General features: G+C 45.5%; 1 protein-coding gene across 1 annotated transcript in view; it reads right to left on the bottom strand.

The window, feature by feature from the left end:
* The window catches only part of LOC310964688 (FERM, ARHGEF and pleckstrin domain-containing protein 1-like), a 56,613-nt gene that overhangs the window by 16,358 nt on the left and 17,813 nt on the right, over positions 1–22,442 (bottom strand). Inside the window, exons 3-13 of the mRNA XM_083937941.1 lie at positions 15,692–15,796; positions 13,894–13,936; positions 13,693–13,771; positions 10,525–10,622; positions 6,511–6,625; positions 4,798–4,945; positions 4,108–4,203; positions 3,846–4,012; positions 3,696–3,764; positions 3,520–3,586; positions 3,045–3,249 (exon numbers count right to left, since the gene is read on the bottom strand). Of these exons, the coding sequence (XP_083794067.1) occupies positions 3,045–3,249; positions 3,520–3,586; positions 3,696–3,764; positions 3,846–4,012; positions 4,108–4,203; positions 4,798–4,945; positions 6,511–6,625; positions 10,525–10,622; positions 13,693–13,771; positions 13,894–13,936; positions 15,692–15,796 (1,192 nt within the window). The remainder of the gene's footprint in view (positions 1–3,044; positions 3,250–3,519; positions 3,587–3,695; positions 3,765–3,845; positions 4,013–4,107; positions 4,204–4,797; positions 4,946–6,510; positions 6,626–10,524; positions 10,623–13,692; positions 13,772–13,893; positions 13,937–15,691; positions 15,797–22,442) is intronic.

The following is a 22,442-nucleotide window of genomic DNA, read 5'->3' as shown; positions in this document are numbered from 1 at the left end:
AGTATTTGGGGTTGTAGTTATGATAGCTAAATAACAACCTAATTTAAGACAGGAAGTTTCTGTAATATAGCCCCAGATTTCAAAATAAAATTAATCCTAAACATGTGCAATATTTATGCACCGAGTCAATCATTCATTAGCATCTTTAGCTCCAAATTCATAAATGTATGCATGCTAATAAACAACGTAATTTGTATGTACAGAAAGACAAAAACATGTGTTGCAGTGAGCAGAAGCCAGCGAATGACAGTGATCGTGATGAAGAGCCAGCACACCTTCAATAAAGAGCGATGGAACAGAAGAGAGGGCGTGAAAGTGAAAGATAACATTTGTGTGTGTGTGTGTGTGTGTGTGTGTGTGTGTGTGTGTGTGTGTGTGTGTGTGTGTGTGTGTGTGTGTGTGTGTGTGTGTGTGTGTGTGTGTGTGTGTGTGTGTGTGCGCATGCGCGTGGTTTAAGTGCATGCCAGGGGCCGAGCCAAGCAAAGCAGACAGCTGTGGATGGTCACATGTTTAAGGAACGATGGTTTTTGGATTATTGCTGATTGATCGTGTGCGTAAGAAAGAAAGAACGATAGGAGGAAGGAAGCAGCCAGCAAGAAAGGAGCTTCGGTTATTATCAAAAATACAAATATAAAAAGGTTAGGGTCTTCATACTCTCCCTACTGTATTCAAATACTGTGAATTACTACAGAACGTTTCTACCACCAATATCCACAGGTACAGTGCGAGGTGCGCACAAAAGGTAGAAATCGAATGAAAAGGTGCTCAGAGGAAATCGTCCCGAGCCGAAAACCGAACGAGAAAGGCAGACCAGCCACTAGCTACAGCATTACTCCTCCAGCAGACCCCCCCTGACACATTTAACACATTTTACTACCAAGTCAAGTGTATTACTCTACAATCCATTAAAGAACATTTAAATATACTGTACAATTAAAAGGGAATATCTCTCCAAGACAACCACAAACAGTCCCCCGCCCGCCCCCTTTAAACCTCCATTAATGAACGCTCTTAAAGCCTCCTATTGCACAAGACAACAGTGAAATAAGTATTTAAAAAATGCTACATTAGGACACTTAACTATTACAACAAACAGGAGTTCTCTATTAGAGCAGAGCAACTCAACAGGTGCCGCCTTAAAATCTACGTACGTCTCGCATCGGCAGCTACATATCCCGAGATTAAGCATTTACATGAGTGAGCTACATTCAGCAGAATCCTAATTCATCCCGAACGGAGAAGACTGACATGAATAATATCAGTGCTATTGGATGATTTCAATTGCAGAAATAATCTAAACGGTATTCCCTTAGATTTCTATGAGCATTTCCTCACTTTCCTTCATAATCTGTGTGTTAAGTTATGGCACATTGTAAGAGAGGTTACCTACAGTAGACTGATTCACTCAGCCAAAGTTCTTCCTGTGTGTCACGTTAGGCTAAAGTCAGCAGTTTTTACAAAATTCGATACAAAAATGAGGATTGCGGGGTTTAGAAACAACGGACGTGTTATCGATTCCTTTAAAAGTAGGGTCAGTGTTTCTATTCTTTAGAAAAAAACACAAAATGTGTCCAAAATGTCAATTTCAATACGCCGAAAATATGTTAGAACCTTTGCACAAAATGTGTTTTTGAAGCGATCGCAACTCACGGCTGTGCACGTCTATAAAAGCGGTTTATCTGGAATATTCTACATGATTAAATTTACGGTGCGTTCCTTCCGTATCTTCACCCTTCAGCAGCTGAAAACCCGCCCCCCGATATCTCCCTCGTTAAAGTGGTAACACCCTTGCTCCCCCTCTCGCGCGCCATCCTCCCGCTCCTCCAGCTGGAGACTCCCGAAGGAGAACTTGCTGTGAGGCAGCGGGGACGAGTTCACGCCGTTCGAGTTCCCCGAATTCATGGAATTGACAGCGACTGGATTGCCGTACATTAGCGGCTGGCTGTACGCGCTGCTGCCGGTGTCAGACTCCGTGTCGCTGGTGTCGCTGCCGCTGCCGCTGCTGGTCGACCCGTCGATCATTTGCACCGGCTGGTTTAGATTGTTGTTACGAGTCGGGTTGTGAGCGGGCTTTCCTTGACGACCGAACAAACGCTGCACAGTATTGGACCGCACCTGACCTGGAACGCCGAGGTTCCCCACGTGATTGCCGTTTGTTATGATCATTTTGCGCTCCATCGGGGCGGAACATGGGGCTTGGGCGTGCGACCCGGAGCGATGGCGGTCGTGTTGGTGGACGGGGGTGGACGTCAGCTGGCTGAGAATGAACGGATCTGTGTCCGAGCGATTTCGCATGTTGTTGTTGTGATATGGTGTGGCGAAATGTGGCGGTGTGCGGTTCGAGGTGATCGGGGAGTAGCTACCGTAGGGGTTTGGTGGATGGGAGGGCGACGGGACAGAAGGAGCTTCCACGGGGACTACTCCTGGACGTTTAGTGAAATAATGCCCACCATCGTCCCAACGTGGGGCGGAGCGCGGCTGCTGACCGTTTGTCATCTCTGCGTGACTGAGCGAGTTTGTGCGGTGGTGGAAGCCACCGATCACCGGGCTGGAGCACTGACTACGAGTCCCGGTTCCTAACGGTCGCCCTACTGCTGCACCGCGCTTTTCTCGACCTTGAAAGATTTCATCCAGCAGCGTGCTGTGGAGCGGGAGGCCGCCATGAAATGAACCTCCATTGGGCAAAACATCGTCATCCGTTAGCTCGTGACTCGCACTAAACTTGTTCGCCACCTGAGACTGATCTACAGCGCTTCTGTTACCCAGCATACCCTGCTGTTGGTGCTGCTGCATCAGCCCCTTGTGATTGGTGTGGTAGAACCCATTCACAGCCCCGAACAGACTCCCAGCTTGCCCCCCATTGCGACTGCCATCCCCGTGCTTATTATTATATACACACAGCTCATCTGCTTTGCTGTCATTTGCGCCGCCATGGCCCCTGGGAGCCCCGTTGTTCTTTGTCACATCACATTCACTGTCTATGTCGCTGCAGTCTATGTAAGGAATAGAAGAGCTGCTGCCTTTGTTTGCCCTGTAGGATGGACCTGGGTTGAGGAACTGAGGGTCTGGCGCTGATCCGTTGTGGTTCTGTCGGGACTGAGTCGGGGCCGAGCTGGGCGCTGCCGCTATATCGTGGAAGCCGTTGGTGGTCGACGCTGCAACCGGCGGCTCCTCAGAACCGTTGCACTCGGCTCGACGGCCCAGTCTAGTCAAGTCAGGCTGGTCTGCTAACTGCACAGACATGGCACTCTGAGGAAGAAGAAGAAGAAGAGGGTCGAGGAAACAAAAGGAGAAGAAAACTGTTATTTAACTGGGGCTCATTAAACTGAATTCTTTGACTTTGAATAAAGAGGGCAAAAGAAAGCACTCATTCAAAGACTATGGCTCTCTGGAGAGAACAGCTTTGAACTTTTGGCCACAGATTTAAGAGAGAGAGACACAGAGACACAGAGACACAGAGTCTGTTAATGTGTACAACGGAAATTAAAGAGATACATAAACAATAAACAAGACTGTCACCTCTTTTGGCACTTGCAATCTGAAGGATGAGGACTGAGGGGACATGGACAGGATCTTACTGTGCTTCCTGAAAAAGAAAGGAGGGGATAGATGAGGTCAAACCATGTGCAACTAATCAGGAACAACACAAACCAGATCCGTTGCTGCTGTAACCTAAACAAAAGACGGCGCTTCACCTTTCAAACGGAACTTTCTTGAGCTCCGAGTCCTTCACATAATCGATGATCTGCTTCTGGGTTCGACCGCTGCGGGCACAAAGAGCAAATGAAACACAAATGCAGATGTACCACTCTCCAGTCTCTTTCCCCTTTTTCTTCTCTCCGTACCTGAACCGAAATGAGGATCCTCTGGTGAAGAGGATGGGTTTGGGTTTGGGCTTGGGCTCCTCGAAGAGCCTGAAGAAGGCGTGGTACTCCACACAGATCTTCCAGAAGATCTTACAGCAGTCCCTGCTGGCCATGGCGAACTCCAGCGTGTCGTGGTGGGCACTCTGCTGTAAGACGCAGAGGCACAACATAAGTGTGTGATGGAGGGAAGAAGAGATGGACGGGGCGGATAAGGAAGGATGAGGAGGGTGTGTGGACTTACAGCCGGGTCTGCTCTCAGCTTGATTAGAAACCTTTTGCGTTTGAAGCTGAGCTTGCGAACCTTGGACCAGTTGAAGGCGTTAATTTTCGTGTACCCCTGAATAAAGGAGACATTACGAGGAGATGATTAATATCCATGACAATCTCACTATTGAGAAGTTAAATTGAATGAAAGGAAATCTGTTAATCTGACAACTTTGTAAGCACACAGATCCCCAAAATCTGGATTATTCGACTCCTCTAAAGCCAAAACACATGATACAGATGTTCTGCCTCGTTCCCTCTACATCTTATTACTTTCTTCTGCTACCTACTAGGAAAATAGGAGAATGTTTAAATCATTTTCCGATAATTTTCGACTTTCAAAAGGACATTTGACTGTTTCTTTTATTTCTCATGTGTTTTCCATTACTGGAAAATTGGTTTTCAGGCTTTCCAGGGTGCGTGGGAACCCGTCTAGTTAAGAGGTTTAACAGCTTTGTGGAAGTTTGTCAAGAATATCTTCCCCTTTTGTAGCGGATAAAGAAGAGGTTAATAATAGTAACACTGGACCCAAACAGCAGAGGTCAAGGCCATTAGAAGATCTCTGCGAAATACTGCATGACCCTTGAAGGAGTTTACAGCTCATACCCCAACCTAGATATGCAAAGCAATTACAGATTTTAGGTAGGTTTGAGATTAATGGTTTTACCTGGAAAACCAGCACGCCAATGTGTGCCACAGCCAGACTGAGTTTAGTACCCTCTCGGTCCTTGGCTGGGTGCAGACGAACGCCGTACATCTCCAACCGCCGTGCGATCTCCAGCAGCTGGTAGTCAGACTCTGCAGGGGTCTGCCCGCTGTTGAGGAGAGTGATCGATCAATGAACCCATTTATTATCCATTCATCAACATAATCAATTAGAAGCTCATCCAACTCTTTCTCAGGATGAAGCAAGAAGAAAAAACACATTCAGCTTCTTCTTCTTCTGTTAGATTGTAAATAAAGTGTCATTGTCTGTACTGCATGTACCAAGTGTTAGACATAGCCCATTCCCGGTTTATATTCCAGACTTGTTGTGTGTAAAATCAACAAACAGTCTTAAAATGCATACACCACAGCATCAGATGGCAATACCCACTGTGGGCGGAAAAGAAATGTGCTACAAAAGAAGTTTGTTTCCTCACAAATCTGAAAATAGCTTCCTGTTTCCTGTATGAGCTGCTGAATTAGCCACTTCCTTCCTGTGTCGGCTTGGGGCTGGTTGAGGGATTTGGGAGGAGGGGGCGGGGGCGTATGTGGTGACAAATAATCAGCAAGTCAGGGGTTTGGTTTTCAGCTCATACCCGTGGTTAGGTAAGGGAATTTGTTGCATCTCCAGAAACAAGAAACGTGTTTTCCATGTATTTGCAAACAGCGGCTGGGAAAAAGCACAGCTATAATGTAAATGAGAAGAGAGGTTTGTGTCCCAGGGGCACAGAGGGGGTGCAATGTGGTATGTTTGCAGATAGCCACCTCTGAGGGGGAGAGATTAAAAGTGTGTGTGTGTGTGTGTGTGTGTGTGTGTGTGTGTGTGTGTGTGTGAGAAGTTGTGGTTAAAGAGATAAACATCTCAGCAGGAGAGAGACTTATGGGCTGGGTGTAGTTGTGTAATGGCTGTGTTTGTGAGTGCACATTTGAATATACAGATAAACTGTGTGTGTGTGTGTGTGTGTGTGTGTGTGTGTGTGTGTGTGTGTGTGTGTGTGTGTGTGTGTGTGTGTGTGTGTGTTAATGTAAAAACTATTTCTCCTGACACCTTCAGGCTTAGTGTCACAAAGAAACTAAAATCCCAAATCAGACTAAAGCGCTTGTTTTCCAGGGATAATCTCGCCCAGCTACAGATAAACAGTTCTGCTGATGGGACTTTTTAATCAGTAGATTTGATGATTCGTCATCGAAGCCGTGCATTTTTATAGGACCTTAAACATTTTAACATTTAGAAGTGTATCAAAACTTTTAAAGAGCTGATGCAAATAAAAATGTACGCTTCTCAAAAGTGAGTATTTGCTTCGATTAGATCAGATAAGATGCTTATTTGATTAATCTTTATGTTTGATTATTGCACTTTTTGGGTGGTATCCTCATGATTCAACGCAGCTTCTGTAAGTCGAAGTAATGCGGATGAGACTCAAGTAAACTAAACTAAAATAAGTGACTAAAATAGAAAAGTGTTTTGGACGGTTGCTCATAAAAACAGGTAATCTGAAGATCTTTCCTCCACTATCTTCTGTTATTTTGCACGTTTTGTACTCTGGATATTTAAATAGATATCCGTTTGATGGTTTGATTGCTGTTAGTAGAGTTTCCTCCTTTAATCTTCTAAAACATGAAAGTGTATGAAGGTCTTTGTTGTTCATGTTTGGACGAGTACGCGATAACTCACACATGATTGCGGTGGCAGTCGGTGATCTTGTCTCTGATGGCGTCCTGGTCGGGCAGGTACTTATTGTGGAGGAGGTGCTGCCAGCTCTGGGTCTCATCGAAGTCTCCTATCTCGGCTGGAGGGGGAGAGAGAGAGAGAAGGAGGGAGAGAGGGAGAGAGGGGGGGGGGGGAGAGGAGAAGGGAGAGAGGGAGGGAGAGAGAGGAGGAGAGAGAGAGAAGGAGGGAGAGAGAGGAAGAAAGAAGGAGGGAGAGAGGGAGGGAGAGAGAAGGAGGGATAGATAAGGAGGGAGAAAGAGAGGGAGAGAGAGAGAGAGAAGGAGGGAGAGAGGGAGGGAGAGAGAGGAGGAGAGAGAGAGAAGGAGGGAGAGAGACAAAGGGAGGGAGAGAGAGGAAGGGAGAGAGAGAAGGAGGGACAGAGAGAAGGAGGGAGAGATAAGGGGAGGGAGAGAGACGGAGGGAGTTAGAAGGAGGGAGAGAGAAGGAGGGAGGGAGAGGGAGGGAGAGGGAAGGAAGGAGAGAGAAGGAGGGAGAGAGAAGGGGAGGGAGAGAGACGGAGGGAGTTAGAAGGAGGGAGAGAGAAGGAGGGAGAGAGAAGGAGGGAGGGAGAAGGAGGGAGAGAGAGGAAGAAAGAAGGAGGGAGAGAGAAGGAGGGAGAGAGAAGGAGGGAGAGAGAGGAAGAAAGAAGGAGGGATAGATAAGGAGGGAGAAAGACAGAGGAGGGAGAGAGAAGGAGGGAGAAGGAGGGAGAGAGAGAGGAGGGAGAGATAAGGAGGGAGAGAGAGGGAGGGAGAGAGAGGGAGGGAGAGAGAAGGAGGGAGAGAGGGAGGGAGACAGGGGGAGGGAGAGAGAAGGAGGGAGAGAGGGAGAGAGAGGGAGGGACAGAGAGGGAGAGAGAGGGAGGGAGAGAGAGGGAGGGACAGAGAGGGAGAGAGAGGGGAGGGAGAGAGATGGAAGGAGAAAGGGGGAGGGAGAGAGAGGGAGGGAGAGAGGGAGGGAGAGAGGGGGCGGGAGAGAGAGGGAGGGAGAGAGAAGGAGGGAGAGAGGGAGAGGAGAGAGGGGGCGGGAGAGAGAGGGAGGGAGAGAGAAGGAGGGAGAGAGGGAGAGGAGGGAGAAGGAGGGAGAGAGAGAGGAGGGAGAGAGATGGAAGGAGAAAGGGGGAGGGACAGAGAGGGAGAGAGAGGGAGGGAGAGAGAGGGAGGGAGAGAGAAGGAGGGAGAGAGAAGGAGGGAGAGAGAGGAAGAAAGAAGGAGGGAGAGAGGGAGGGATAGATAAGGAGGGAGAAAGAGAGAGGAGGGAGAGAGAAGAAGGGAGAGAGATGGAGGGAGAGAGGGAGGGAGAGAGGGGGCGGGAGAGAGAGAAGAGGGAGAGATAAGGAGGGAGAGAGAGGGAGGGAGAACGAGAGAGGAGGGAGAGAGAAGGAGGGAGAAGGAGGGAGAGAGAGAGGAGGGAGAGAGATGGAAGGAGAAAGGGGGAGGGACAGAGAGGGAGAGAGAGGGAGGGAGAGAGAGGGAGGGAGAGAGAAGGAGGGAGAGAGAAGGAGGGAGAGAGAGGAAGAAAGAAGGAGGGAGAGAGGGAGGGATAGATAAGGAGGGAGAAAGAGAGAGGAGGGAGAGAGAAGAAGGGAGAGAGATGGAGGGAGAGAGGGAGGGAGAGAGGGGGCGGGAGAGAGAGAAGAGGGAGAGATAAGGAGGGAGAGAGATGGAATGAGGAAGGGGGAGGGAGAGAGAGGGAGAGAGAGAGGGAGGGAGAGAGAGAGAGAGAGGGAGGGAGAGAGAGGGAGAGAGAGAGGGAGGGAGAGAGAGAGAGAGAGAGAGAAGGAGGGAGAGAGGGAGAGAGAGGAAGGGAGAGAGAGAGAGGGAGGGAGAGAGAGGGAGAGAGAGGGAGAGAGAGGGAGAGAGAGGGAGGGAGAGAGAGGGAGGGACAGAGAGGGAGAGAGAGGGAGGAGGAGAGAGGGAGGGACAGAGAGGGAGAGAGAGGGAGGAGGAGAGAGGGAGGGACAGAGAGGGAGAGAGAGGGAGAGAGAGGGAGGAGGAGAGAGGGAGGGACAGAGAGGGAGAGAGAGGGAGAGAGAGGAAGGGAGGGAGAGAGAGGGAGGGAGAGAGAGGGAGGGACAGAGAGGGAGAGAGAGGGAGGGAGAGAGAGGGAGGGACAGAGAGGGAGAGAGAGGGAGGGAGAGAGAAGGAGGGCGGAAGTGTGAGAACCCAATATTTGTTTGGAGTGAAAATAAAAATGAAATGAGTGAGAAGATGAAATAAAGAGGCGGAGGAAAAGAGGGAAATAAGAAAAAGACAGCAGAAAAAGAAAATACACGTCTTTTCATCCTTCATGTTTCTGTTCTGTTGAATTTATAATTCCTCCCACTGCGTCTGATCTACTCCACTGTAGATCAGGACGCAGTGCGCTCATGCGTGCATCTCCATCTGTCCAACACCAGCCATAATAATACACCCTCACGGCGTACAACTGTACCACCCGCAGGTGCACATACGGGCCACGGCATGGACGGTTACCACGGCAACAAAGTGATATTCTTGGGCGTGCTGTGCCCCCGCCCCGCCGCCGTCTGCGAGACTGAATTGAATCCATAAATCTTACAACTGTTCACATGTGGTGCTGCATGACAACGGGCGCCGCGGAGACGAGGCGACGGAAACAAAGTGTTCATTTATATAAAAAAAATATAAAAATATAATTCTTTCTTTTGTTGGTTGGTTTTGGTCGTGTTCATGTATTTAATGTATTATTAATCCTCTCTTTTGTCCTTTATCCTACAGTTTTATTTTTTTATACATATTTTAGTGTGAATTACATTTTCATTTCTTTTTATTTATTTACTTTTTTAACAATCATTTATATCCTATTTTATATTTTACTGTGGATTGTATGTATTTATTTATTTACTAATTTATTCATTTAACTTAGATTGTTAATATCACTATTGGCATCCACCTCATTAAATTGCATTTATGAGATTTCTCTTTATTTATATTTATTTATTAATTTATTATTATCCCTGTTTATTCTCAGTTAAGTCTCTAATATTTTTTTAATTTTTAATTTTATTTATTTACTAATTTATTTATTTATTAATTTATTATTATCCCTGTTTATTCTCAGTTAAGTCTCTAATATTTTTTTAATTTTTAATTTTATTTATTTACTAATTTATTTATTTATTAATTTGTTATTATCCCTGTTTATTCTCAGTTAAGTCTCTAATATTTTTTTAATTTTTAATTTTATTTATTTACTAATTTATTTATTTATTAATTTGTTATTATCCCTGTTTATTCTCAGTTAAGTCTCTAATATTTTTTTAATTTTTAATTTTATTTATTTACTAATTTATTTATTTATTAATTTGTTATTATCCCTGTTTATTCTCAGTTAAGTCTCTAATATTTTTTGAATTTTTAATTTTATTTATTTACTAATTTATTTATTTATTTATTTTTTATTATCCCTGTTTATTCTCAGTTAAGTCTCTAATATTTTTTTAATTTTTAATTTTATTTATTTACTTATTTATTTATTTATTTATTTTTTATTATCCCTGTTTATTCTCAGTTAAGTCTCTAATATTTTTTTAATTTTTAATTTTATTTATTTACTAATTTATTTATTTATTTATTTTTTATTATCCCTGTTTATTCTCAGTTAAGTCTCTAATACTTTGTTAATTTTTAATTTTATTTATTTATTAATTCATTTATTATCATCCCTGTTTATTTTCAGCAATGCAGGACGTGATTCACAGAAAAGCCCAGCAGCACTTTGTTTGCGTGAGGATGTGTGAGCAGGTGTGAGCAGGTGACGGTACAGTTGCCGTCTTCCTGGAGCTGTTGAAGTTGTGTTTGCTCTGGCTCAGGATCAGCTGCAACGCAAACATTTACAGTGTGACATTTGTCACCTGGTGCCTGCGAGGGAACCGTGAGAACACCCGTGAGAACACCCGTGAGAACACCCGTGAGTCGGGATATCGAGGGAGCGTGTTTCTGTTGTTACTGCACTTACACTGAATGATGTGGGAGACCATGAGAGCAGCGCTGGTGTCGTTACAGATGAGATGACCACAGGCCAGGTCGCGTTTGATCTGCAGGGCGAACAGATACCTGGAGAAGGAGCGGGGCAGAGAGAGAGGAGAGCGTGGGACAGGGGGGAAACATTCAAAGGTTATTAGGGTTAATGCACGCTTTATAAACTCCTCCATCATCAACACACTGCTGATAATGTGAATTTGCCGACTTCAAACCAATCCCTAATGACTTTATGCCCTTTTCTCATCTCATCTTCAGCCTCTTATCCGGGGTCGGGTCGAGGGGGCAGCAGCTTTAGCAGGGGACCCCAAACTTCCCTTTCCCGGGCCACATTAACCAGCTCTAACTGGGGGATCCTGAGGCGTTCCCAGGCCAGTGTGGAGATCTAATCTCTCCACCTGGTCCTGGGTCTTCCCCGAGGCCTCCTCCCAGCTGGACGTGCCTGGAACACCTCCCTAGGGAGGCGCCCAGGGTTCATCCTTACCAGATGATCCTGAACCACCTCAACTGGCTCCTTTCAACGCAAAGACTCCAGACCCCCTCCTGAGAAAACCCATTTCGGCCGCTTGTACCCGTGCCCCCTTTTCTGTTAATCATTATAAAGTCGGCTTCTTATAACACAATGATCTCACACACAAACACACACGCACAGGTCTGCAACCAGCATGTACACGTTGCCAGATTCATGACTGTGCATTTGAGTCCAGAAACAGCCGAGGCAGCGCTATGAACAGGACTGTAATGCAGCAACACTTACAGCTGACCCCAAAACCTACAACCTCAGTCCTCAAAGACAAAACACATGCTCCATAAACTATCTGCCATCAGTGGAATATTTTGGGAGAGTTGTTGTATATTTAAAACCAAAGAAAGAACAAGGACCAGAAAGTGGACTGGCAGCCAGAGGTGTGCATTCCCAGGGTGCATCCAAGTGTGTGTGAGTGTGTGATTAACGATCCACAGTGGGGGTTTTTTTTATGTGATGTATAATTCAGCCTTTTTATAACCACATGTTTATCTGTCTAATAAAGTTAATGAGGCTTTAGCAAGTTTTAATCTCTTTCTATTTTAGCCCGGGGTTACTGTTACTGTGCATCATAACAATTCAAGTCTTAAAAGACCCCAGAGAGCAATTTCATGTAATGAATTCACAGTAAAATGGAACAAATCTCTTTCTGTCCAACTGTATTAGACCTCGGGTCCATCTTAGTAAAGCAGCACGGACTTGTAATTAAACGATGATATCAGCCTCATCTATCTTCAAAGAAATCTCTCTTTCATCCGTCCATCTTTGTATCTGTGCCCACATTATCCATCAAAGGACACACTGACAACAGTGACACGATGGGAGTCAAAGCACTTCCTGTTTAACGCTGACTCACTCCCAAGACAATATGAGATTATTGGAATAAAGTAGCAGAACAACCTCAGTGGAAAATATATAAAGTTCATTCCAGTCCAGGCTGGTCGACTGTTTCTGTAGATCCATCAGTGGCCGTCAGCACGGACCTCGGTAAATGGTAAATGGTACCTCACAGTGTTTGTCACATTCACCCATTCACACAGACATTCACATTGATGGCAGCGGACATCTACAGACCATCTAATCTCATGTAACACATTCACACACCCACGCAAAGCCCAAGGAGCAATTCAGGGTTCAGTGTCTTGCCCAAGGACACTTCGACATGTGGACCAGGGGAGGTGGGGATCGAACCGTCAATTTTTCAAATGGAGGACGACCCACTCCTCCATTGAGCCACAGTCGGTGACAAATACATGTGATTTTCTGCAGTAACGTCTTGCAGCTGCAGCAAAGTGAGCAGTAAACAGATAGTGAGACTTGTTTACATGACTCCTTGTCGTGTCAGGGTTTCATGCAGCCATCATTTCCACACTCCTAAACAACTGTATACACTAAAAAACACACGGGTATTTCACATATTTGTATATTTTCTCATATTCTATTGTAAATCGTCTTTCTTTTATCATGTCTTTATACTTTTGCAGAGTTTATTGTTATGCACCAAATCATCACCAAGTCAAATTCCTTCAATGTGTTTCTTCTTCTTATATAAATATATAAAAATATATATATAATTAGGAACGGTGAAAAGAATGATCATAAACAGTTCGATGCATTCTACGTGGTTTTAAAAAGGTCTCAAAAAAGTCTTAAATCAGCGTGAAAGTAGTGAAAACTACAGAGACTTTGACAAATAAGAGCGATTTAAGTCCGGAGCAGGAATGGCCGACCCTGCCACTAACACTGGAAACTACGAGAGGGAACTTCAGAATGTAAACACATTGAATGCCGACTGTAAAATGTATTAAAAACAGGGTTTTCTTATAACTTTATTAAATCTATAGTGACCCCCTCACAGATGAGAGGCCGGCTTCCTGTTTGGCTCTTGAGGAAACTCAGCTGGGCAGTTAGAGGGGAACCACAGCACCATGGGGAAAATGTGGCGGGGTCAAATGTTTTGGTTCTGTGATTCAAAATGGCGCCGTACTGTAGCTGAAACTTGAAGCCCTGAATGAGCGTACAAACACTTGTACAGTCCGGCTCCGGGAGACTAAACAAAACAAAAGAGGCAGACACGATGGGGGCTGATAATTTACACTTTCTGAACACAAGGAGCTGAAAAGGAGGCAATGAGTGGAACATTTGTCCTCTATAATCTAACCTTTGAACGCTAAAGATGCTTCTCCAGATGCAGCTGGATGTCTGAGATTAGTCTAACATGGAAATAAGTCTTCCAGGGTGACAAACACAAGTGTTTTTTACAGCAAAACAGCCCATTTTCCTAAACTATCATGGATCAGAAGTGGTCAGAGCAGTCATCTTTTCAGCTGGTTTGGAACAACAAATGTGTTTTTTATGAGCCTGGTTCCCAGAAGAAGGACTCAATTCTCTCGTTGGGTCCAGAAAGGGAAAACAAATCTCGTTTGATGTTATGGCATGTGGATAAAAATGTGTCCTAAATGGCGACAGGATGCAAACATATTGTAACAGGGCATCTGCTTCATGTTCAGACTGAAAAAAAAACGTCTGGGCAGACCGAACTAAAGGCGGAGCAACATGTCTTTTAATCTCAGACGTTCCTCCGCAGATAGGCGTGGTCCCTGTTTTGGGAAGACCTACCGAGTCAGCTCCTCCAAGAGCTGTGTGTGGTCAGGAGGGAAGAACTTCACCACGAAACGAAGGATGGTGTTTTTAGGCCCTGAAGGAGGGAAAAAGAAGGGAGGTGGTTCAGAGGGAAGGCGTCAGTGTCGGATTTAGAAAGAAGAAGAAGAAGAAGAAACTTAAACGACAGTAAGAGATCAGTAACACTGAGTTACTTACGTCTGATTTGTTTCAGTGTCGGCTTCAGCAGATCCAGCCACACCTGTGGAGGACAGAGCACAACTTTACTACATTTACTGGTACTAAAAAGTTTTCCCCCTAAAAGTGGGCTGTGGTTCAACAGTTCAGGACTGCCACGACCACAGCATCCAGACAGAATCACAACTGACGCTGTGACTGTGCAACCTTAGTTCGTTTGCATTCGAAATGAGACCTAAATGCGTTCTGATACTAAAATAATTACTTTTGCTTCATGAAAATCTCTATAAAATATAAACATGTCAAACCCTTTGACGGGTCATTTCCAAATATTTCCATCAAAGTCATTTTATACTTATTATAGGGAATGTACTGCTTCCCTTGTTCCATTCAAATACAGCATTTCAGCCGTCAGTAATTGTTTTATTCTCCACGCTTGAATGAACGCATGAAAACTTTATTGCGGCGGGGTGCACCCTGGACAGGACGCCAGTCTATCGCAGGGCACATAGAGACAAACAGAGACAGACAACCATTCAATTTTAGAGTCATCAATGAATCTAACACGAGCACGTCTTTGGACTGTGGGAGGAAACCGGAGAACCCGGAGAAAACCCACGCAGACACGGGGAGAACATGCAAACTCCACACAGAAGGGCCCCAGCCGGGATTCAAACCAGGCACCCTCTTGCTGTGAGGCGACAGTGCTGACCAAGGACAACAACACCATACATGACAGCACATAATATAACATAAAACATGAGCCTCATAAAACATCATAAAAATGTTGAATTGTATGTTTACCTGCAGACAAATGTCACATATCTGCACGTGCAGCCTTGCATCAAGTAAAAGACTCTCTGAATGACACCAGCAGCTGGTTACAGTGCATTAACTGTCAGAAAACTGTCTCTTTTTTGCTATAATAAATAAGTTCTTTTGCACATTATTAGGAAAATATGCATAAAAATAAAGCTTTACCAAATTCGTCTGAGCACTATTGTAAGCATGTGTCTCACATGTTGCTTAAAATGGCTTTTGATGTGAAGCATTTAATTTTTTATTACACCTATAAAATCCACACTGATGTGATAAGAGGCGCTCAGTTATCTCCCTGATGTATGGCTCCATGTGTCTGTGTGTGTGTGTGTGTGTGTGTCATCATCTCTTCAGCATTACATCATCGATCCACTTCAAAACTGCTTTGCATGCCCGAGGCACTGAAAGGCCCGGTGAGAGCCCAGTGCTTGAGTACACTGCATGTGTTGTATGTGCTGAGATAAGTGGGTCTGACTCTCCCTGTGTTAGTAGCGTTCTCACACACTGATGCAGATGCTAGCAGCAGACGTTTGCAGCCAGTGGAGACAATAGCATCTGCAAACAATCCTGGAAATGATCACAACCAGCTGCTCCGTAAAAGAAGCGGAACAAGTGAGTCCAGGTGAAAACCACAAACATGTAGATGAAAGGGAGAAGAACGGGGACCCGCGTGATTAAAACTAAAATCCTCTGAAATAACATTTTAGATGCTAAATGTGGATTTGCGTAAGTCCCGTGGTTTTACGCCAGATGAGAGGAAGATTCTGTTAAAAGTCTCCCTTTAGGTTGTAGCTGCGGGCAAAGGTTACAAAGAAATTACTATTTTTTAGTATGAATTAAATAAAGACAGTGCAACAGGAAAACTTTGCTCTCTAGATGAGAACTACAGCACTAAAAAGAGTAAAATATAGATGTATCACACAGGGCGGTCTGTATATCAATCTGCAAAAAAACACAGTACTTAAAATATGCGGAGAGATTCAGTGTCAGTGTCTCTCACCGTCATCTTGCGCTGGTCCTGGTACTCCAGTCCAAAGTAGTCTCCCTCTGCCAGATTGAGATGAACACAAACCAGGTCAAACAGCACTTTGCCAGGGGATCGTTGCTGCAAGAGAATAGCAGAGGTGGAGAAAAACCAAATTAGATTAAAAATAAAAGAGGAACGGGACAGGAGAGGCGAGACGAGAAGAGGCCAGAGTGTCTCACAGCATCTCATCAGGGGAGTGCTCATAACGGAGTTACGGAGATCAGGAGAGAGAGACTTTCCCAAAGGTTATCTGGAAGTTATATTTAACCAAATACGTCTCCACATGTGTCATCTCATCTCGTCTTCAGCCTCTTATCCGGGGTCGGGTTGCGGGGGCAGCAGCTCCAGCAGGGACCCCAAACTTCCCTTTCCCGGGCCACATTAACCAGCTCTAACTGGGGGATCCCGAGGCGTTCCCAGGCCAGTGTGGAGATCTAATCTCTCCACCTGGTCCTGGGTCTTCCCCGAGGCCTCCTCCCAGCTGGACGTGCCTGGAACACCTCCCTAGGGAGGCGCCCAGGGTTCATCCTTACCAGATGATCCTGAACCACCTCAACTGGCTCCTTTCAACACAAAGGAGCAGCGGCTCTACTCTGAGTTCCTCACGGATGCTGAACTTCTCCCCCTCTCTCTAAGGGAGACTCCAGCCCCCCTCCTGAGGAAACACATTTCACACGCTTGTACCCGCGACCTCATTCTGTCGGTCATGACCCAGCTTTCATGACCATGTGTCATCTAATTTTCTAGTTGGTTTTAAATATGTCTAATTTTAAGAAGGTTGATGCCATTTTCTCTAAGGAGCCTCTCTTCACTTACGTAACGAGCCAATGACCATTAACCTCGATGCAGGTTTGGGTCTGATGAATAGCTGGAGGCTCAGCTGGGAAAAACAACCACAGTGCCACTGGAAAAGTGAGTTCTCTGTCTAATGATGCAGCTATACCTGATGCTGGCCATGTTTTTCCTGAATAAAGACAAAATAGAGTGGAACTGAACCCCCGAATGAGCCCAGAATAACTTTCTCCAAGGCAGTTTGAGCTAAACGGTACCACCCTGAAGACTCACAGGCAGCGTACTATTGCACATAAAGTAACTCTCACTCACACGCTCCTCTGTTTCTACACTGGTTGAAAAGGAAAAAAGGAAGGGAGAGAGTAAAGAAGGTAGAGAAGAACAATGAAGAAGAGAGGAATCAGAGCGGTGAAGGCCAAGGTGGGAGCCAAGTCTGTCGCCATCTGGCTACCGCGTGTGTGTGTGTGTGTGTGTGTGTGTGTGTGTGTGTGTGTGTGTGTGTGTGTGTGTGTGTGTGTGTGTGTGTGTGTGTGTGTGTGTGTGTGTGTGTGTGTCCATCTGTTTCTGTGTGGCCAGCCCGTCTGTAGAGACACACCCACAGACTGTACTCACACACACACAGACACACACTCACGCTACACACGCCTCTGTCGGTTATTGTGCAAACCGACGATGTTATGACAGAGAGATGGTGGAGCTTCACTTGACAGACGCCGCGGTCACGAGCAAAGCTCAAAGATCCCTGGAGTTTGGACAGGATCCAGGTCTGGTAATCTTGGTTTAGAGGAGGTTAAGAGGGGAGAGAAAAGAGGAAGTGGGAGAACAGGATCTAAGAGCTAGTTTGTCTGCAGTTAGTTGTGCAAAAAAACTGCCTCTTTGTGCCTCATTTGAATTGTTTTTTTATATTACACTGCACTTTCAATCACCTCTTTAAATTAGCTTTATTAAAACTTGCAACTCCTGCAAGACATGGAGATGTAAAAGGGGAAAATTACAAACAAAACACTGTATTTTACTACTTTTCCACGTACGAATCCCAATCCTGCACGGGAAAGGAGAAGCCTCGTGACAGAAAAGCACGAGCCAGAGTCTGAAAACGTCTGTGGACCTGGGTGCGGCAGGTCACGTCGTACGAGATGAACTTAATTCGGCCGAGGAAGATCTCCAAGCATGTTTTTGGGGCGAAAGCAATTTCCTTTAATATCAGCAAACCCTTCTCCAATAACTGCAGTAAGCCCGCGTGCATGCATCGGGGAGATATCCCATGTCACATTCACGTAACGTAAGACTCGGGAATGCAGAGGGGAATGTCATCGAGGGAACGGTGGTGAAATCTTTAAATATCAGTACCAGTAAGAATAACACAGGCGTCACGAACACATGATGAACCTGACAGCAGCCGAGCCGACGCTAAACCATAATATACAGTTTATATATATATTTTTCAGAAGTCTGGTTTTAATACAATATCTGTCAAAACAACAAGCTGTCAGGAAAAAGACTTGTCAACCCGTGTGAAAAGAAGCTGTAATGAGACGGTGTGAGCAGAAGTGAGGAAAGCGTGATCTCAAACAGACTAAGAGCCTACTCACACTGTCCTTTTGGCCGCGGCCAAAACCGTTTTTTCAGCTAAAGCCTAGTACCTTTAAGCAGTGTGAGTGCACCCGCCGTCCACGGCCCGCTTGAAAAAGGTGGGCTTTAGCGGAGCCGTTTGCACATGTACGAGCACGAGCGTGCGCACGTGTACAAGCACGAGCACGAGCCCTACGGCAGTAGCGTTATGTCCGCCTGTTCGGACATGTAAATAGAAGGAGGGACCATGCGCGGACATTTAACAACAACAACAATGGCGGAGAAAGGTTCACGTTGGTGTGATGCGGAGGTGGAGTGTTTACTGCAGATTTGGTCGGATGAAAATATTCAAAAACAGTCGACAAGACGCACAAAAATGCCGAGGTCTGTGGAAAGATTTGTAAACAAAGCCACACACATGCGATCAATGCGTGTGACGTGTTACGGCTTGAAGGCGTATGGACAGCAAGAAGCATTGGCCGGCCCTGGCAGTGTGAGTACAAACGGGGCTGGGGCGCGGGGGGGAGAGGGAGGGGGGACAAGTACCCTAAAGTCCGGGTCGCGGTCCGGAAGGACAGTGTGAGTGCGCTCTGAAAGCCAAAACAGTCCGTGGCCGGCAAGCGTGCCGATGCTAGGCGCGGTACGGTTGCACTCACACTGGTCAAACGAACTAGACTTTACCCGTGGAACCTGTGTGACCACATTTTTCACCATGTCGTGACACAACTAATCAATTAAACTAGAAAATCTAATTAATCAAAGCTAAAAAACGATCGCCAGTTGAATCCATAATATTTTGTGATCACCTGTTGACCCGACAAAGTTTCAAACTAACTTCCGGACCATGTGAGCTTGTGGTAAGTAGTTAGGGGTTGTTTGTTCAGGCTGTAAACTCTTCAAAAACACGTGAGTGTTAAAAAAAAAGAAGGAAAAAGAAACCCTGCCAACGCTGCTTACTAAATTAAAGTGGCACTTGAAATTGAACAGCCTGTTCTCCTGATCTGCTCTCGTCTTGGCAGCGGTTTCAGACGAGGAAATGGCCGCCCGGCCGAAGTCAATCGTGATATATATAGGATTTGTTTATGATAAAATGGGAGAATAAGAATAGGAGCGATGTTACTGTTGCTGGGACACAAATAGGGGAAGTGAAAATCTGCTTCAAGTTCATAGTTTGAGAGTTTTATGGTCTAAAAATAACCGGTGTGTATGTGAGCTGAAATCTCTCAGCTGAGCGAGGCAGACTAGGCCCTTCGGGGCTCAGACTGAGGTCCTTTCAGTCCAAATCACAATCACTTCATTCAACAGCTACCATCAATGAGCCTTTCTTAGTCGGCCAAAAACACACTCTTGCACACAAAGACACATTTTTATATCTCGGGGGCGTGATTTTTGTCCGATTAAGCAGAAGTGGAATGATGCTCTGCAAACCCAGACGTACTGAGGCCCTCCTCTGCAGCACATGCACACAGTGACACATTCACTGGCATGCGGCTCGCATGCAGACGCACAATTAAAGAGTCTGAAAAAAGCTGTTGGAGTCAGATTTTCCTGCTGTAACTCTCGACTGTAAAAAGCGGCCTGCAAAAAGGCTGAGGTCACGTCCTTAAAGGGCAGGGTCTAGTTTTGCACAGCTGTCCTTTCGGGCCTCACACTAACACGGCTCTTGTCTTTTAAGATAATTAGAAGGCTAGCAGGTCTAGCAGTGAGCCTTAGCAAAGCAACTGTCCATCAGTGGATTCTGGCTCCAGCTCTGGCAACCATCACGCACGCCGAAAAAATACAAGTCAAATGTTAAGAAGAAATCAAAATAGCTCCAGATGTGGGAAAAGAAACAGAAACCAATGCATCTTTTCAGTGTTCTTGGCGCAGCCTCAAGGTTCTTGTTTGTGACACAGCTGATGAGGAAAACACACTTTGATTGATGGACAGCGAGCAACAGCAAAACGACTCGCTATACTTCAGTATGTGAGAGTCGCAGTCTGCAGCTGTGGCGGCTGCTCGCTCCTTCTGTTTACCTTTCATAAAGTGACTCATGCCCTTTTCCAACAGCAAACTAGACTCAAATTATAGTGCTGCCCCCTGAAACAAAATGTATGTTATGGGGTTGTGTGTCACAACGGGGTATAAAAATATCCTTCATGGTCAGCTGGCAGGTTGATTGTGGTAGATCCCACGCAGTGAGTGGTTCTGGTTTGTGTTACTGACAATAAACAAGGTTGGAGTTGACTGGAAAGTTGCAAAACCCAAATCGGAGGTAAATGGGCCCAAACTGCTCCTAAAGCCCCTTTCACACATGCACTGCATGCACTGCAAACCGTATATTATGTTGCCTGGCAGAGCTGTATGTGAGGATAAAAAGGTCTGAATCAGTTGGATTGGACATCGAGCAAACTTTACCGGCCAGCTCCGTACAAAGTCTGTCTAATGTCCGATTGAGCTCATGTGTGAATTGTGCGGAGAATTCACAGCGAGCGAGCACATCTCCGTCATGTAGATAATGAGAAACAAAGCTCCAAAGGTGAAGAAGAAGGGTGATTTACACAACATTGAGGGCGCACTCACACTGTCCGTCCGTACCATGCCCCCTGCTTTAGGGTACGTCGCTTTGTCTCCAAATCTTTCCGTAGACCTCAGAGTTTTTGTGCGTCTTGTCGACTGTTTTTGAATCTTTTCATCGACCAAATCTGCAGTAAACACTCCACCTCCGCATCACACCAACGTGAACCTTTCACCGCCATTGTTTTATATGTCTGCGCATGGTCCCTCCTTCTTTTTTCTATGTCCCAACAGGCGCACATAAAATGACGTCAGAACCGCCGTCGGCCTCGTGCTCGTACACGTGCGCACGCTCGTGCTCGTACACGTGCAAAAGTGCTTTACAAAAGCCCACCTCTCCCAAACGGGCCGTGGCCGGCAGGCGTACCACACCTAGATGCACTCACAAAGTCAAACAAACAAGACTTTACCCGTGAAACGTGCTTGGGTACGGTACGGATGGACAGTGTGAGTGCGCCCTTTGACAACTTACTTCTCACAGTAAGGACGGACACCGAAATCGTCAAATACACAGAACCGATCTGCTTTCCAATTAGGGAAGATGTTTCTTGCTTTCTTTTTCTTTGGATCTCTCGTCTCCTAGACACATCAAACACACTTCCTACCCGACTTCTTCTTAACCCAAGAACTCTCTCATGCTACTAAGTCAGTGCCTGGCTGAACTGGGATGTTGTATATCAAAGTAATTGCTCTCTTTATTCTGCCACCCAATCTCTTTCTGCCCCTCAAGGCCTATAGCTCAGAAAACCTCTTTCACTTCACTTTATTCTCTCCTATTGTCCCTGTTTCTCTGCGGTCAAAGCTTCCTTTATGTCAACGATGAACAGCTGAATGAAGATGCATCAATTATAATAAGAGGCCTCTGTCTATCTCTCTCCTAAACAAGTTAGTAAAACAGTCACACCAGTGTGCGTCCAAAACTTAAAGCACAATCTGTATCTCGTTCTCTCAAATCACACGTCAGCTTTCCATCACCTTATAAAAGTCCACCCAGACACGTTTTACCTATTAATTGTTTTGTTTATCTTCCCGTATTTTCCTTCACACTCCCTTTCTCCGGATCCTGTCCTGCCCTGCAAACCACGGCCAAGGAAAATATTCTCACCATCTGTCGTGGTGTGCTGAGGGTTTACAGAGAGCCCCACAGCGTCACGGATGCAAATGACCTATGAACACCCCCCAAAAAATAGACGCTCGCGGCATTTGTAGTAGTCATACTTTGGGTTATGATATATTGCAATAGTTGGTTCACTACAAAAATGACTTGGAAAGGGAATTAATTAAGACTTCTTATGCTTTCCCGGAAATTAAAATCATGATATTTTACTGCCCCCGCAGAATTGTGATTTCAAAATAAGTTTCAAGACATGCACGTAACAAGAGAATATGACTTTGGGGCAAACTGGCACGAAGTAAGCGGATGTTTGAGAGGTAATTCTCTGTAGTCCATCACTCACTACAGGCTAATGTCAACAGGGATAGAAACCAGATGGGTGAGACCGATGATAAGAATTCTCCAAGGGGGGAAAAGACGGGGGAAAAACACCTCAAAGCCAAAAACCTTTCTTGCTTCAGTCGTCTGCTGTGAATTCCTGCAGGGATCTTTGCGAGGCAGATGAGAGTTGTTATGACTTTGAGATATTAAAACTCGACCATTACTTGAGTTTTTTTGAAGCAGCAATGGCCCTGCAATGGACCTTTCTAGAAGAGAAATGGGGGAATCCATCAGTTGGTTGCTTAAAAGAAATTGTGCCAACACAAGAGACAAGGAGAGAGGAGTAAGAGTTATGGGAAGAGTGAAAAT

The sequence above is a fragment of the Echiichthys vipera genome (genome assembly GCF_963691815.1).
Source record: "Echiichthys vipera genome assembly, chromosome: 23".
Taxonomy (NCBI): domain Eukaryota; kingdom Metazoa; phylum Chordata; class Actinopteri; order Perciformes; family Trachinidae; genus Echiichthys; species Echiichthys vipera.
Note: the sequence above shows the minus strand (reverse complement) of the source record. Positions and strands in the feature narration are given on the sequence as shown.